Source organism: Colletotrichum phormii, assembly GCF_030913505.1.
Source record: "Colletotrichum phormii strain CBS 102054 chromosome Unknown BDP81scaffold_5, whole genome shotgun sequence".
Lineage (NCBI taxonomy): Eukaryota > Fungi > Ascomycota > Sordariomycetes > Glomerellales > Glomerellaceae > Colletotrichum > Colletotrichum phormii.
In genome coordinates this window covers 2,430,147-2,447,002 of record NW_026851447.1, presented here as the reverse complement: position 1 = coordinate 2,447,002, position 16,856 = coordinate 2,430,147, and the positions used below count along the sequence as shown (strand labels likewise).

The following is a 16,856-nucleotide window of genomic DNA, read 5'->3' as shown; positions in this document are numbered from 1 at the left end:
GGTTTGTGTTTGTTAATCATCATGCAATGGAGGGGTAAAGTGACGGCGTCTTGGGTGGTGGAGGGGTCGAGCTGTACTTTGGGAAAGATAAAATGGTTTGGAGTGTCTGATGTAAACTTAAGTCTCAATCCGTTAGATCCGAACATTTATTGAAACTCTACGTTTTACTCATCCTCATTGAGTCTCAATTGACATTCAAGAACAGCCATTGAGGTTATACAAACGACAAGATGACCAAGATTCTACTTACAGGTAAGTGATGATGAGCTATACTACAGCCGCACTTCCACACATCTCAAAAGCAAATCAATGCCCCTCCATCCGGTGGGATGCGAGAAACACCACCCAGCAGACGACTGACACCAACCAGGCGGCTCCGGCTTCATCGCCGCACACATCCTCGAACAGCTCCTCGCGCGCGGACACTCCGTCGTAACGACGGTCCGCTCAGAAGACAAGGCCCAGCGCATCCGCGACGCCCACAAGGACCTCGACGCATCCCGCCTCGAGGTCGCCATCGTGCCCGACATTGCGCGCGAGGACGCCTTTGACGAGGTCGTCAAGACGCCCGGCCTCGAGGCGGTGCTGCACACCGCCAGCCCCTTCCACTTCAAGTGGACCGACGCCCAGAAGGAGCTCATTGACCCGGCTGTCGTCGGCACGACGGCCATCCTCAAGGCGCTCAAGAGAGACGCGCCGGGCGTCAAGAGGGTCGTCGTCACGTCGAGCTTCGCGTCTGTGATTGACGAGGCCAAGACGGAGGACCCGAACACGACGTTCACAGAGGCATTCTGGAACCCCGTCACGGTCGAGGATATCGGACGCAGTCCCGCGACGGCGTACCGCGCTTCCAAGAAGCTCGCCGAAAAAGCCGCGTGGGATTTCGTCAAGGACGAGAAGCCCGGCTTCGATCTCGTCACGCTTACGCCGCCGCTCGTGCTGGGTCCCGTGGTACACCATTTCGCGGACCTGAACAGCATCAACACCTCCAACGAGCGGGTTGTGGACCTGGTCAAGGGTAAATGGAAGGACGCTGTGGCGCCCACCGGCGCGGCGTACCTCTGGATCGACGTGCGTGACCTGGCGCTCTCGCACATCTTGGCGCTGGAGAAGCCCGAGGCTGGTGGAAAGAGGTTGTTTACGACGGCCGGGTGGTTCAGTAACGCCGAGATCGCAAAGGTGGTGAGGAAGAACTTCCCTGAGCTCGGGGATAGGTTGCCTGCGGAGGGGACCAAGGGTGGTGAGCTGCCGCCCAAAGATAAGGTGTATGGGTACGATAACAGCGCGACGGAGAAGATTCTGGGTATTAAGTGGAAGAGTTTGGAGGAGAGTATTACTGATTTGGTGAAGGATATTAAGGGGTTCGGGATCTAGACTGCTGCGTTGATATGTGATTTTGTAAGGAATATCAAATACGTGAGACAAAAGTCTTCCAACGGCCTCACCATTTTCTATATGATGTTCCTCTTGAAAAGCCATACAAGTCGTCACAATAAGTTGCCATGGCGGAAAAAAGGGAATATGATCGCGAAAAATAGGCTTGCTCAATTTCTCTCGCCACCATGTTAGGGATATCTAACTCCTTAGTATAAGCAATGGCATCAAGAGAGAGGTTAATTCCTTGACTGAATTATCCTCCTAACAAGGCCAGGTCGTTTATTGATATCTTCAACTCTTCACTAGAGCCTTCTTCCACCGTGTATCTCTCTCTCTCTCTATATATATATATATACCTTACCCAAGTTAAGAAAAAATAAAAAGAAAAAAGGAAAGGAAGGGGGGGGGGGGGGGGGGGACAACTCAACTAGAACTCACGCCCCTGCCCGGAATCGAACAGCGCGCCCCTCAGTCAACCCGAACTCTGACTTCATTGGAGTATTTGTTTATTTGACCACTGCACCACGCACACAGCTTGACCTGACCTCGCTGACCTAGACGGGCGCTGCTGTGCTGGTGACAGGAATGGTGAGTAGACCCCTTAAGTAGCCTTGCTCGGATGAAAGAGGGCAGGAGGGACGTGGAGGTGCGAAGGTGCGAGGCAGACACAATGGGAATGGATTCATTCCTCAACGGCGGCATCCTTCCAATAATGCCAAACCACCAGACAGCAATCTGTCTCCTCATGAGAACCACCTTACTCGCGGGGCCCGGAAGCTATAGTTCATAATCAGAGCCAGGCCTCGAAGCATCAATGAACATGACACCAAGTATTCAAAACTTTTATTGCAGCAAGCATCCCAAACTAAACTTGAACAAGATAACCTCCAGTAATTCAGACTATTTCAAATAGCAGCATTCACCCCCCAAGGTCCAAACCCAGGCCAATGCTGCCCACCGCCACCTTCCCCTCCTCCTCCGCCACCACCCCATCCATACGCATCAGGATCCAGCATCCCCCTCCTCCCCATCCACCCACCCCCATGCCGATTATGCTCCTCACACAAACTCCCATCCCGCCCTCTAACCTCAACCCCATTCATACACCCAGGCCTCCGACACCTCGCATGCGCCAGACAATACCGCGAACCCCCATTAGCAGCAGCCGGCTCCGCACACCCTTCCTGACCACAAACGTGGGCACGGCAGTAAGGCGACAGCGGCAGGTTGAGGTTGAGCCCGCCGAGCATCATCATCGTCTGCGAGAGGACGACGGTCGCGCGGAGCTGCTGGCACCCGGGAGCAGAACAGTTGTGGTCCGTACAGAAGTGGCCGAGGGCAGAACGCTCGTTCTGGCAGCTGCGGTAGATGCAGGTGTGGTCTACGCAGAGGGCGCCTCCTTCGATGACGCGGGCGTCGCAGCCTGCTCTGCGGCAGCGAGTTGCCAAGTCTGGAGGATGAAAAGTCAGTTTGGTTCGGTTTCGGGAGGACACGGAGGAACAGCCCAGTCGGAGGCGTAGGGGGCAAAAGACGCGGACATGCCAAAGCCCTTTCAGAAGACAGAAGTAAAGGGGGAGAAAACACTCACGCTCTTCACACGTATCCCTCACATTCTCCCCATCGAAATGTCGAAACCGCTCACATCCAGGCGTGCCACAAATCCTATGCCGATCACAGAAATCCCCAATCCCCCCTTCCCTCTCACAATCACGTCGAGCACACGTATGCCTCACACACCAATTCCCCAACCACCGCCTCTCCCAGCACCCCTCCCTATCACACTCATGCCTCTTACAATACCGTCCCGCCGCGCCCCCCGCGTCCGCCATATGCGCCGTCTTGACCCTGCCACAGCCCCTGTCCTCACATGTATGCGTTACGCACGTACCCTCGGTGCCCGCCACCCGTCCGTTGTTACACGGCGGCTGCTGGTCGAAGCGGCAGTGGTGCTCGCCGCAGTGGGCCGAAGGGACGCCGTGCTCGTTGACGTGTGCGAAGCGCCGGCACCCGGCGGTGGCGCACATGCGGTGGCGATCGCAGTGGCGGGACGGATCGTGGGCGTCGCCTGTGGCGCCGGGGCAGCGAGCTAGGCAGGAGGGCGCGGCGCAGGTGTGGGAGGCGCAGAAGGAGGAGGGCGGGGATTTGGGGTTCGTGCAGTCTTGGTGGTCGCAGCGGTGGTCTGGGCAGTATCTGTAGTCGGTGCCGTTGGGGTGGTTGCGTTGGTTTGCGCAGCCTTGTTGGATGCAGTTGTCTGGATAGTTTGTTAGTTCGTTTGGAGATGGATGATGGATGGAGGGAGGCATGCTGGGAGAGGCTAGGAGGTGGGAAGACGTACGGTACTGTGAGCAGAACCTGAATTCTTTGGGATCGTAGTTCTTGATGTAGTTGTTGCATCTACCATCGTTCATCATGCCTTGGCAGAGGAGATCTAGGAAGAATGATTAGTTATCAAGAGTTTAGGGTACTGTGAGACCCGTGAGATATAGGAGCGAAGTACGTTGTTGACAATATCCCTTGTTGTTGGTTCTCATATTCAAACACGCAGCGTTGTTAGTATCAATCTTCTTGCAGCAGTGGAGTTTGCAGAATCGAGAAGGATAGCGGTTTCCATCTCTCGTTAAGGTCACCCTCGAGTAGGGACATCGACCGGCAGGAGTTGCGTAGCTGCAAAGTCTCTCCAACTCTTGAGGCGTGAGTCTCTTTCTTCTACTCATGTTGCTTCCCGAGACTTGGTATGCCGAATTCGATGGTTCTTGTATGTATGTGCTCTGACGAGAAGAGTTGCCAAAGGGTCTGCGTCACTGTGCTGAGAATTGTGCAGGGAAGAAGAGGAGGGAGGGAGTTGCCCAGTATTAGTCTCCTCGGGCTTTTAAAGTGCGAACCACAAGGCCCTCGTTGAAGTCCGCATAAAGTCGGTGAGCAGTCACCCGTGAGGCAAATCAAGGCAAGAAGCTTGCGAGAAAAATAGCTTCTCGGTGGAATGCGAGATGTGACGAAGAGACTCCAAGCACTATGACGTGGGGAAGGCGGTGCTCGAGGTAGGACGAGGGCGGTATGCTCATGTGAGGCCCCGGTAGAGACGCGGCTAGGCTTTCCTTTGGAAACATATGGACTCGTGATTTGGATCTCATGGGAAAAGCTAAGGTTTCTTTCGAGTACTACAAACTCTTCTGATAAGGACATATATGTTTGGTCATGCTGTTGAGGAGGCGGTGTGCCTCAAGATGGTTCCACGAGGATGTCGATACCCGTTTTCGGGCTCGACGGTGAAGTTGGTTGGCAAGGAAGATGAGACTGCTGAATGTTTGCCCACCGCTGAAGAAGGGACGATACCACTGACCTGAGGGGTTGAATTTCCAACATTCGTCTCTGTCATAGTCTGATATGCAGTCGATGGAGCTCGGCAGGAAACCAAGAGGCATAGATTTGAGTCCTTTACGTGACATCCGTATTTCATACGGACTACCAAACGGGCTCGCGCCCATGGTGAGTGACCTGACCGAGGCCACGTGAGTCTCAGGATGAGTCAACGTCCCCATGCGTTGGTCCCCTCTAGGATGAACTGAAGCATCTTGCCTGAGTCTACAAGCTTTGCGGGTTTTGCTCATGGGTCGGTCCCAGAATGCCAACAATCACATTGCTAAGGCTACTTGAGTGACACTCAGACGTAGACCGAGTCCCTACCATTCTATTGAAGGTAAACAAGACCAAAAAGGGACTCGATCACTTCCTCTGAGATCAAGTAAGAGTTCCCCCATCCATCTAGAGGTTAGTCCAACAAGCATGGCTGGTACCAGAACCAAAATGTCCGTCAAGTGGCACAAGAAATGCGTCGAGGGGGAATCGAACCCCCGGCTCCCCGACGCTGCTTGATGGCAACGGAGAATTTTACCACTAAACCATCGACGCGAGTTCGTCTCTATGCTGGATGGTTGGGAGGGATCTGTGGATGTGGAATTATATCGCGCAAGTGCAAATTTCGACGAGGGGTTTGCTGGTGGGTTGGTAGTTTGATGTTGTGGAGCTATGGTGGATGGGTGGGGCTTCACATTTTACTTGGGTATCGAAACTCTCGTTCTAAGAGTGATTTTGGAGAAAAAGATATCATGCGTAGCGCGGGGCTGAGATATATAAGAAATTGTGCTGGTTTATGTTATGTGCATCGCGTTGGTTTGGATGTACGAAATGGGTGATTGGCTTTTCAGTAGGCGGTGGTTGCGACACGGAGACCAGGATTGGTAGAGTTAGTGAGTGTCATTCGTAGGGCCTGGGAATAGGTTGATTACGCGGACCATTATAATACTTATCTTGCAGGAACCTGACCAAAATCGTGTGTTACATACCTCAGAGCCTCAATAGAGGTTTGGAAGTGAAGACCGCCCCCTCTCGACATGTTGCACCTGTGTCACATTTCGGCAATGAGTACCGGTATGTTTGGGTATGTGAGACTACACTCGTAGGGTCGTTTACTGTATTGTTCATAATCTACCCTCAAAACCTGCTCTGGATTGCAAGAGGCATGTTTAAGCCTCCTCAGCTGCTTTTCCCTCAATGTTGAAAGCTGGTCGAAACATAGCCGACCAAGCTGGAATGCCAATTTTCCCTCCGGCGCGCTATGCCATGTAAAACACGTATCTCTCTCACGCACACACACTCTCTCAGTTCTTCCCGTGCTGTGAAACCGAAACCGCACACAATGCTTTCTTCTAAGCCGAGTCACCCTCGGATCCCTCCTCTAGGTCTTCGCCAGCACCCTTCAGAACTTCAGCCTCGGTCGTCGTCAGGCCCTTTCTAATGGCGAGGACGTTGTCCACAATCACTGCGTCGATGCCTTCCTTTACTTGGCGCTGCAAGGAATAGTGAGCATCACACTTCTCATTCACTAAAGCGAGATGGTGAAACTTACCTGGACCATGATGGGATTGTTGTTCAATGTACCGTAACTGACACACAGCAGACCGCTTTCCTTGACGACGCGCACCAGCCGGGGACTGTTAATCAGCGGCTCGGCGGCGCTGACAATACCGATCAAGTTCCAGCGACTGGCGAAACGAATCGCCTCCTGCAGCGAGGATGCTCTGATATCACCGACAGGGCAGGTGCCCGCATCCGTCAAGAACATGATGGGGATGGAAGGCTGCTTGAAGGTCAAGCAGAGACAGATATCGGGGTTGAAGGAGCTGAAGATGATGTGTCTGTTGCCAGCAAGGTCATAGACCTTGGAAAGGACAGTGTCGCAGAAGGAGTTAAGCTCGACGGCGTAGGTGTCCATCTCCTGCTCTTCACTCTCGTGGAGCATGGGGTACTTCATCTCAATGTTGAAGCCGATATGCTCAGGGAGCTGTCGGAACAAGTCCTCCAAGGTGGCGAATGGAGCTTGAATGAAGTTACCTCTGGAGTTGGCTTTGTACCCCTTTTCCTTGAAGTCCCGAGTGTGCTTCATGCGTTCTTCACTGTGTCCATTGAGGCCATCACCGGCGTAGCCCATGGACAAAGATCGCTGTCTAGGGCCAGGTGCGTTGTTTCTCACTCGCTCAATTCTCTCATTGACTGCGTTTACACCATTGTTAACACCATAGTTGACACCATTGGTGCGGTTCGAATCGGGGTTGATGTGCAAGAATTGCTCCAGGGTCAAGGTGTGGACCGGTGCATCGATACCCGTCTCACTGACAAGAAAGTCGTGGTAGATAACCGGGACATGATCCTTGGTCAACTGGACGTCGAATTCGACGTACTGCGCGCCCAGGTTGGCTGCTGCGATGAATGAAGGTACCGTATTCTCTCCGAGTTGGAGGGACTTGTTGCTCGTCATGTTCTTACCCATGCCGCGGTGACCAATGACCATCGTTGTAGCTAGCTTCTTCCAGTAGGTTTGCTGTGAGTTGATTTCCATGTTGGGGTGCGAGAAAGGCGTGACAACCAAGAAGTTGAAGTTGACCGTGCCGATGACATCCAAGTTGCTGGCCAGAATCGGCACACAGACATCACCCTGAAGGTTCATACGTTTCGTGCCAAGCGTAGGCCTGATGGAAGACAAAAGGGCCACACCGCGTCCAATCTTGTTCTTCTCGTTTCCAGAGTAAGTTGGGACAATGTCAAACATCAGCTTGACCTGGGAAGGGTCAGCCGAAGTGAACACAATAGGCTCCGTAGAGATGGTCTCGTGAACAGGCAAGTCAACAATGGTGGGCTCTCCCTTGGCACCACTGGCTGACACGACAATGGACAAGGCTGTGTCGAGTTCGGTCAAGTGGGCTTCGGTCAAGGGAACACGGTCGAGCTTGACTGCCTCGATGTTCTTGCGCATATCCATGGACCCGAGGCTGACGAGAACCATGCTCTGATCGGTGAGGTAGCGATGACCAAAAGTCTTGACCGGCTCAACGGGACGAATTGCACCATTTGACTTGCGGCCATCGATTGAAGACATGTTCTCGGGTGACGAAGACCGAGGAGAGCTCTCATTGGAAATCTTGAGATTGTTCGTAGGCTGCACAATTTCGGACTCGGCTTGAGTCGCGAGAAGCCTGGCAATGTCGAGATGGCCACGCAGGGCGGCGTGTTCCTTGGCGGTCCAACCAGACGAGTCGGCCTTGGCAACAACCGCGCCAGAGTCGACCAGCAGCTGTACCATCGACAAGTGACCGTCGACGGCGGCGACATGCAGCGGCGTCCAGGCGTAGGTGTTCTCTGCGATCTCGAGGTCGGCTTTCTGCTCGTCGGTGCCGGCAATCAGCGACTTTGCAATCTCATCGTGACCGAACCGGGAGGCTAGGTGCAGAGCGGTTTCACCCGTCTTGTCCTGCCAGTTGATGTCGACACCAGCTTCAACGAGCATCTCGACAATGACCTTGTAGTTGGACTTGGTGGCCATAGCGAGAACCGCGCCGGATTTGGATACCGTTCGTCTCATCTCGGCCTTCCTGAGACTCACACCCTGCCAATTTTCTCCCTGGAGAAGGGCTTTGGTGGTCAATGGATGTCCACCCACGACACTCAGGTGCAAAGGAGCATATCCTTCGTTATCCTGCCACTCGGGGGCGTCGATGCCATTCTCGACGTTGAATTGACCCCATTCCTGCATCTTGGCCATGATGATTTGGCACACGACAACGAAGCCAAATCGGGCAGCATAGTGGAGCGGCAAACGTCCAAAGGAGTCTCTGCCGCTGAGCGCATCTCTGTGCTCGGGCTTGAGGGTGTCAAGTAGGTACATGAGAATCTGAACAGCCTCGTCATCTTTACCAAGTAGCTTCGTCTCGTTCTGATTGAGTGCACGGGGAACCACAGCCTGCGAGACTGCTGGCTGGAGGTCGTGAGAAGTGAACTGAGTGCCGATCGGGAAAGGGTACGATTTCGGCTCATTATCGGGATCAGACGACTTGGTTCTGCCAATGTGAATGACGAGCCGGTGAATGCAGTTGCGGTGGTTGATGTCATCGGGCTCGTAAATGGACGGCAGCTGATCGATAAGATAGGCGATGCTCGCCTTGGATCTCGCAGCAATGGAACGCTGCAGGAGGTTGAGAAGCAAGCTTTGAGACGATTGCTCGCCCGTCACGTTGCCCTCTTCCAGTCCGGTCTTAAGCGACTCGACATTGTCGTTGCGGATGGCCTGCTCCAGGGTGTCGAGTAGGTTTTGCGACAAAGTCAACATGGCCTTGGAGGATACGCGGCCCAGCGACCGCACTGACCTGTCCGACTTGGAGTCGTCGACGTTGCGGGCGTCACCCAGGGCGGAAATCCATTTGTTAATCTCAGTGAGGAGGCGCGTGCTCGTCGTGTCCTTAGCGAATGGCAAGGGATCGACCTTTGTAGAGATGTAGCGATGCTGAGAAGCCGTCTCGGGGAGCTTCTTGTCGAGCTTCTTTGTGATTTTGACGAAGCCTCTGCGGTTGATCTCGGCGAACCAATTGAGGTTTCTCAGCATGATGCGCATCTCGTAGAGAGCGCCCATGAGCTCCTCGGTCTCATCTTCATCGAGATTGGAGACGACGTCGGGAACGCGGCCATAGCGGTCGCGCAACAGACTGAGACGGCGGACGGCCTCGCCAAGCTTGCGGTTGTAGAAAGAGTCGACGTCTTCGAGATTACGATCCAGGGCAAAGAAGAATTCTGCAAGATGCGGTCAGGGGATGGGCTGCGCCCTCACGGTCCGGTCCAAGTCCGCCCACCTGCAAGATCCACCGTCTCTCCGTTCTTGGCCGATTGCGCCGCGGCCTTGATCAACTTCTTCAGGCCCTTGTAGTTGATGTAGAAGGCCGCCCACTCGGGGACTTGGTTGCGGGGGAGACTGCAGACAGCGTAAGCATGATTTTCCATGAAATGACAAGGCGGTAAGGTAAGTAAAGGCAAGGCCAAAAATAGCAGAAGTATCGGTTTCTGTCGGATGAAGCGGGTAGGTGAGGGGGAGAGGGAGGAAGGCGCACTTTCTGCCGAACTTCATTGTGAAATGATGTCTGAGTTCGTTATCAGGGATTGGATGTGACGCTGTGGCGTATGTTGGTAGTGATACTGTCTAGGCGATACAGCTTCGAAAGAATGCTGCAGCAACAGATAAGGCGCTGACGGGAAAATAAGACGGCAAGAGTGAATGTTGAACGGCTGCTTAGAGGCAGATGGACTCGCAACCGCAATCAATCATTTTCTCTTCCTCCCGGTTCTCGTAGGTGTTCTTGTTCTTTGGTCGGGGGATTAGTTGATGATGATGGTCGGAAGTGTGTAGTAAGAGGTGAGGTGGTGAATGAGGTGAGTTGGAGAAGGGGCCAAAAACTTGAAGAAGATATTGACCCAAGTCAGTGTGTCGCAGAAGGCTCGAGATACAGAAGGCACTATCCGCTTCTTCTTTGTTGCGACAAAAAGAGAGGATCCAGAATTCGAGGTCGCTCAGTCAGTCAGTCAGTCACGAGAGTCCCGTTGGTTTTTCCAGGTTCAAGGAGCTCCACATCCAGCTCGCCATTGACTGAAAAAGGGCGGAGAAGCAGTGACTGAGATGGCGTATCCGTACGGTATCTGGTATTTGTCCAATGACTGGCTTATCGAATACCTTTACAGAATCCAAAGAGAAGAAGAAGCAGAAGAGAGCAAAGACCCGGGCCCCTCGAGGAGAGCATCAGTGGGTTGTAGGGGGGTTATGAATGAACCAGAACTTCAGACCGACCGGCGCAAGGAGAGTGGATTGACAAGTGACGGAAGCATGCAACAGTGCCTCCAAGTCTGCACCTCTGGTACCTTAGCAGGAGAGAAAAGAAGAGGTGTGAGAGGTGTGAGCTCATCTCAACCTCCACAGCGGCCGCAGGGTATCCGAGGCCTTGGCACGCCGTACCTCTTTGTCGGTCATCAAGTACCCCACACGCCAATTCACGCTGTGGAGGGTACTGCCGAGTCCCGGCGCAACGACTCGAGACAGGGTCGGGAGGTACCTGAGACACCCAAACCACCCACCACCAGTCGCTTCTGAACGTGACGGCAGGTGAGATCAATGGAAAGGCAGGCACGCAGGCACGCAGGCTCAGCAAATGGCAGTAGCAACCCAACAAGAAGGTTCCTGCCCTCTTACCACGGTAAATGAGAAGAAAGACAGTGTCCAAAAACAGCTTGAGGTGTGGCGTTATCCGGTCGGTGAAGCTAGCCACTTGGAAGCCGCCGTTGACCGCCCGTGGAGCGCCGCCCCTGTTTGATTCGCCAAGTCACGGGATGGCTGCCCCACCACGGCTTCAGCTGGCCGGCCTGTCCATGATCACCCCGCCGTTGATGTAGCACCAACGCTGGCCATCCCGTCCTTTTTTCCCTTCCTTTTCCAATACCTCTAGTGAGTGCTCCCGTCACAAGTGAATAAGAGAAGGGAAAAGAGTTGCACGCTGACGTTGTTGGCTCAATTGATCGGATTACACGTGTATGCCTATCCCGCGCCGGTCTACCGTCCACCGGCCGGTGGTGGTGCGTCGCAAGTGAGCCTGTACCGTCCACTAGTACCTCATAAACCAATTCTAATCACTTAGTGCCCTGCACCGCGCACCGCGCTCCCACCCATGGGTGGGCTCACTGGGCTGAAGGGCCTAAGGCGAGTCGGGGCCGCGTCCCGGGACACATCTCATCTCACATTTGAGCAGCCCTCCCGGTACGCCGGGTTAGATGGGCTGTCTAAAAATTCCAGACCGCCTCGCAGGCTTGTCAGGTCGTCCGTCCTCATGACCTTTCCTCCGGAGGGCAGATGGCGGGAAGGACCCTGAAAACGACATCGGTCTCTGTCCGGTCAAAATGCACTTTTTGGCCGCCGTTGAAAAGAAACCTGCATGCTTCTAAACATACCTTTTTGCCCATACCTCCAACGAGTACCCCTTGAGACCTGACTCTTGCACACCAAAGTGACTGGTCCAAATTCATCTCGGCCCCAGGAATGACCTACCAAATACCCCACTCAGATCTGGTTCCGCGATGCATGTTCCAAGTTTTGGTTTTTTTATAGGGGTCCTGTCACCTGGCTACAGTGTCCAGGGCAGAAGACCTCGGCATCCCGGCTTCCATTCCTCTGCAGCAGTCTGCAGATATGGATTGATAATGAGAGGCAATGGGGCGGCGCGCTTGAGGGATCGTGGAAATTCGGCATTCACGGAACTGCTAGTCACTTTACTGCTGACTAGCCAAACTTGCCAATATAACGCCGATGGAACACGCGTGACGACTGGTCAGCAAGGGTCCAACGGCGATCCACGGGGGGAAAGCTACAACGTCACACCTTAAGGTGATGTTGGTGTATCCGTAGTTGCAGTGAACAAACTACCACGATTTTTGGCTTTGCGCCAGTATGATCAACCTGGGGAAGAGTCTTCAGCCTTTGTGCGTGAATCAAGAGTTGACAACTTATTCCCAAAAAAGTTGCGCAGCGGCCAAATGGGAACCCTTCCACATCCACCCCTAACTAATTTAGACTCTACAGTTCCTGGGCTTCTTTTTCCACACTTGCGGCTCAAGGCATCTCTGCTTACACTAAAGTATTGTGCTTGTGGCCTTTTGTCTTCAAGTTCGTCCCTCTGACGAAGCTCCTACAACTACAACCTAGTGTAACATTAGTACCGGCCAATTTCCAATTAGGTCAAGATACCTTTGATTGAACTCTCTCTCTAACACGATAGTTTCTTCTAAAACTGGTGTACGTATCAATGAGCACCGCGTTAAATCTAAGTAAGCAATCAGGGATGAGGTATATGAAGCCGCTTCAATAGCTGTCGCCCAAAATAAGATCCAATCAAGCTTGCTTCACGTGTTGTGTCTGTGTATCCCCTTTTTGTTCTTTCCCCCGCCTCAAGTTATATTGCAATGATATCACTCGTGACTACCCCAACAAAGTCAATCCCAGTTTGCAAAACACGCTCGGGGCCGCAACCTCTTCCCGCGCAGTGCCAAAGACTTGCGACTGACATGGTACGATCTCATTCCTTGGCATCCTTCAGACTCCCCTTTCGAGGCTTGGTTCAGCTATGGTACTTGGTCTCAGCTGTCCAGGCACAGCAATAGTAGCGGCCATGGATTCGATGCTTTGAGCCGCAGGAAACGAAGAATACAAGCGGCAACCAACATGCGATAGCCTTCCTACGTTCTATAACCCTCCCAACCAATTCGTATCCTTATTGTTCTCAAGATAGTCGTGATAATCTTCGCCATCGTAGTCATCGTAGTCATCGTAGTCATCGTAGTCATCGTAGTCATCGTAGCCATCGTCCTCATCATCGCCCTCATCATCGCCCCCAGTCCGACGAGCCCCAGTACGGGTTCGTCTCGGACATCGTCTCCATGCCCTCCTGAGCATCATTCAAGATCTCATAGGCCCCCGGCGTCTCATCCCACCCCGCCTGCGCCATAAGATACTTGCCCTGCATCTTATTCTCGCCAATGTACTCGCCAGTGTACTCGGGATTATCATACACCGCACGCGCCAGCTTCCGGATCTGCTTCTTGAGCACCCACACCCCCGGCGACGCCACGAACCCGTTATTCTCCACCAGCTCGCGCCGATCCCGGACGATGTGAGACCGTACGGTGTATCACTTGATCATGTCAATCACCTCGGACGGGAGCCCCATGGCGACGCCGTCCTTGCCCTTCCTGTTGACCACAAACTTCCTCAGCATCCAATCCGCGTTGCAAATATCCCGGAGGTCCAGGTACAGCTTGATCTTGAGCAGCAGCAGGGAATTCAACGTCCCAAACAGCGCATTCTTGCTCTTGATCATCGTATCCGGGTGCTCAAATGCGTTGTCTCCATACTGACTCTGCCATGTGTACCGCGGATCATCCTTATCCTCACACAGCGTTCACCGTTTCGCAAAATTATACGCGTCCTGGTCCCGGCCCAGCCTCATCAACCCGGCCGGCACAAACTCCCGCGCTTCGGACTCATCCCACCGATCATTCTCCAGCATGCTGAACCGCTCCGCCAGCGACTTCTGGACCGCGTCGACGGTGCGCTCGAGCTGGAGCACCTTTGAGTATGCGTCCTTGGCCCTCTCGTATTTCTCCCGGGCCGCCAGATCCACGCCGAAGGCCTGGTCCTCGATGTCAAACGGCTCCAGCGACTCCGGGTCGATCGCCGCGTACATCTTCATGGCCCGCACGATGTTGAGGCAGACGAGCGCGTGCCGCCCCCTGTCCTCGATCTGGTGCGCCGGGCTGCAGGCCGGCGGGATTGAGTTCCAGGTCCTTGGGAGCCAGATCGTAATCTTCGACGTTTATATAATTCATGATGGGCAATAAGAATGTTTAATTATGTTTCCTGGTTCTGTGCTCTAAAGAATGAGATGAGAAGAGAGGGAAGTGAGAATGCCAAGTTCCCGAGCACGCGAGGTAGGAGGTGCATATCTACAGCCAGCGGAGCGGGGTTGGAGAATAAGAAAGCATGAGAGTTGAAGAATAAGAAAGCATGGGAGTTGAACCTCGGTGTAACTTGTTGTCTAGATTGACACCCTACTATCTGGAAGCGAACGGAAGCAAATTGGTCATGGCCAAGATTGCACAGTAGAGCAACCCATTCATGCAGCCCGGTGGTCCTATTTTGAATCGCTTGGTATTCTGATGTCTATGGGCTCCCACTATAAGGGCATCTGACAGCTGGCTTTTGCCTTTGGCCTCTATTCTATCCATCAACTTGGCCTTGGCATAAACGTGCCATATAACCATAATGTTACATGTGTGGTATAGTACATATCTACATGATTTTAATCGTCTCAAAAACCTCATTGATTTTGGTTTTGGTTTTGGTTTTGGTTTTGGTTTTGGTTTTGGTCTTGTTCTTTTTCGGTTTCGTCTCCATAGCCTCTTCAAGACGATCCCAAGCGGATGGTTCACCCGGTTCCTGCGAGACACCGCTCTCGGGTTGGGAGGGCAACTCGCTCTGCTTCTCTGAAAGAAAGCCGCTTTGAATGTTGCTTGTGCTCATGTGTTTCTGCGCCAACTGCGTATCTGGCGCTTCCTCCAGGCGATCTGAAGCAGACCAGTCAATGTCTCCCACCTGCGAGGAAGGCATCTCCGGCTTCGGGGGAACCTCGGGTACTGGCCGAGCCAACTTTGTCGCTTTCCAGAGCATATACATCTGTGAAGAACCTGATTTAACGCGAATAGTACCAGCGTTACCAGTCTTTACGCGCTGAATGTAATGGCGCGCGTGTCCCAACAACCACTCCGTTTGGCCCACGGCGTGGGCTATTCGTGCGATGTGAAGTACTCGTTTCTGTTCCTCACTCAATACAATCGAGAACACAGGCTTCTTCAAGAACGGTGCTACGCTGGTCGGCGACTCGTCTTCACGGCCGCAAATGTCCAGTAAGCTCCGTATGCGTCGCGCGAGATATAGTTGGTCGTTCTCTTGAGTGAATGCTTGACTAATCAGCTCGGGTTTGGTTTCCAGTGCTTTCAAAACCTTGTCCGCAGCTATTCGATCCAGAGAGCGTGCGCAACAATCGAGCAGCTCGGATATGGTCCGCATGCTAATTGTGAGGTCGGCCGCGATGCTTGCCGCAAATGCGCCCACGGCAGCTCTCAGTCTAGAAAACGCCAACATGCCTTCGATAATGGCGGCAAAGACTTTTTCGTCGAAACGCGCCCTCTCGACGACGTAATGGGAGGCGACTGCAACGTCTTTCTTCATGGCCCATCCGTGAATGCGGAAAAACGTCGCTACTTCACCGTGTGTCTTTCTGCGGATGTTGACACCTCGTTGGTCTTTGCCAACCATGCGAGCGATGAAGCCCGCAAAGCTGTCTATGTCATGTGTCGCCTTGAAGTGATTCAGGATACAGACCAGGGTGTGCTGCGTTGGCTCAAGCTTGCCATGGAAGAAAGAACCGACCACCTCTGAAGCAAGGCGATGCATCCCGACTTTGTCCAGGCCCGCAATAAGGTGGTTGTATGTGTGTATGCTGAGGGCTTGAGGCGATGTGAGGATATTGTGACACAGACTGTGAATCGTATGGTCAACGTTCGAGGGAGTCGAGGCGTCAAAAATCTCCCTCAATACCTGGTTCAGCTCCAAGCTGCACGTATTCAGAGCCTCAGCGCTCAGTTCTAGGTGCCATATAGGCAGCTTGCTCTTCATCAGCTTGGCTACCTCTTCTCGTGTCGTTTGCATCCTTTCGCTTCCAATCATGTAGTCGCCTGCGTCGAGGAATCTGTAGACCAAAGCTTTTGCTGCCACTTCTGCTGCCTTGGCTTGCCTGACCGTCCGCGGTTGACGGTGCTTTATAGGTACCCCCTCTTCCTCGATGAGCTCCTTCATTAACGCATCGTAGTCGACCCCTCTAACTTTGTTCGAAGGGCTCAGCTCGTATATCTCCCAAAAACGGTCCACGTCGGCCTTTGTTGCAACAGTTTTCTGCCACTTATGTGAGGGTCCTAGGGCGTCGAGCATCTTGCTGATTTCGGGGTTTTGTCGCACGTGGTCTTTCAAAGCGCCTGGATATCGGTTGCCAATGTCCCCAGCAGGCGGTTTCGTAGGAGCCTTCTTCTGTCCCTTTTCGACAAGATTTGCCAGCTCGTTCGAGACCTCTTCAATTTGTCGGTCCAGATCCTTTCGCCGCCTGTCTTTCCTCTCTGCGTCCAAAACCGCTGCCGTTCCCATTATCGATGTGTAGCACGCCGTGAAGATCTCGCTAAAGGTCGGTTTTCGTTGCGTCGCGCGCGTCGCCGACTGCCGCATCATGCCCCCGGAGGCACTGAAGCAGGCCTTGCAGCCGCAACGGTGCGCCTGGCCCGCTCTAGACCAGATTGCCTGCATTCTGACGGCATGCCGGCTATTGTGAAAGCCTCTCTGAGTCGGATTGATGGGTTGGCGTGCGACGAGGCGTCGAGCGTGGTCGAAGTGGTCGGGAAGTTCCAGGCGCGGAAATTATCGTCTGATGCGCAGTAACTGACGATCGACTTAGCTTGGCCGAGATGACAGGTCCAATTGACAAGGGCCGATTGAAAATGTAGATACACATAAT

The 16,856-nt window shown here is 53.5% G+C and overlaps 6 protein-coding genes and 1 non-coding gene across 7 annotated transcripts; 2 read left to right on the top strand and 5 right to left on the bottom strand.

The window, feature by feature from the left end:
- Nucleotides 1-230: 230 nt before the first annotated feature.
- BDP81DRAFT_447560 (NAD dependent epimerase/dehydratase) lies at nt 231-1,374 on the top strand (the record flags this gene model as incomplete). Its single annotated transcript, XM_060592197.1, has 2 exons — nt 231-252; nt 371-1,374. 2 exons carry the CDS (start codon nt 231-233, stop codon nt 1,372-1,374), a joined length of 1,026 nt encoding a protein of 341 aa, XP_060448599.1.
- A 1,048-nt stretch (nt 1,375-2,422) lies between these two features.
- On the top strand, nt 2,423-3,302 carry BDP81DRAFT_422238 (uncharacterized protein). The gene has a single exon (XM_060589971.1). The coding sequence runs from the start codon at nt 2,430-2,432 to the stop codon at nt 2,895-2,897; it is 468 nt and encodes a 155-aa protein (XP_060448598.1). The 5' UTR covers nt 2,423-2,429; the 3' UTR covers nt 2,898-3,302.
- BDP81DRAFT_312884 (uncharacterized protein) lies at nt 2,961-4,091 on the bottom strand (the record flags this gene model as incomplete). Its single annotated transcript, XM_060583846.1, has 3 exons — nt 2,961-3,628; nt 3,713-3,805; nt 3,875-4,091. Coding segments are annotated over 3 exons (978 nt in total), but the record flags the coding sequence as incomplete, so codon positions are not given.
- A 1,114-nt stretch (nt 4,092-5,205) lies between these two features.
- BDP81DRAFT_t107 lies at nt 5,206-5,286 on the bottom strand. The gene has a single exon. It is a non-coding gene; the product is annotated as a tRNA-Gly (tRNA).
- Nucleotides 5,287-6,083: 797 nt separating this feature from the next.
- BDP81DRAFT_392018 (glycerophosphoryl diester phosphodiesterase) lies at nt 6,084-9,826 on the bottom strand (the record flags this gene model as incomplete). Its single annotated transcript, XM_060587643.1, has 4 exons — nt 6,084-6,224; nt 6,284-9,495; nt 9,555-9,673; nt 9,810-9,826. 4 exons carry the CDS (start codon nt 9,824-9,826, stop codon nt 6,084-6,086), a joined length of 3,489 nt encoding a protein of 1,162 aa, XP_060448596.1.
- Nucleotides 9,827-13,424: 3,598 nt separating this feature from the next.
- BDP81DRAFT_469922 (uncharacterized protein) lies at nt 13,425-14,224 on the bottom strand (the record flags this gene model as incomplete). Its single annotated transcript, XM_060594538.1, has 2 exons — nt 13,699-14,224; nt 13,425-13,650 (listed from the first exon to the last, which is right to left on the bottom strand). The coding sequence occupies exons 1-2, from the start codon at nt 13,983-13,985 to the stop codon at nt 13,425-13,427; spliced, it is 513 nt and encodes a 170-aa protein (XP_060448595.1). The 5' UTR covers nt 13,986-14,224.
- Nucleotides 14,225-15,058: 834 nt separating this feature from the next.
- BDP81DRAFT_281670 (uncharacterized protein) lies at nt 15,059-16,648 on the bottom strand (the record flags this gene model as incomplete). The annotated part of the gene is made up of 1 exon (XM_060583008.1): nt 15,059-16,648. A coding segment is annotated over one exon (1,590 nt), but the record flags the coding sequence as incomplete, so codon positions are not given.
- Between the last annotated feature and the right edge of the window lie 208 nt (nt 16,649-16,856).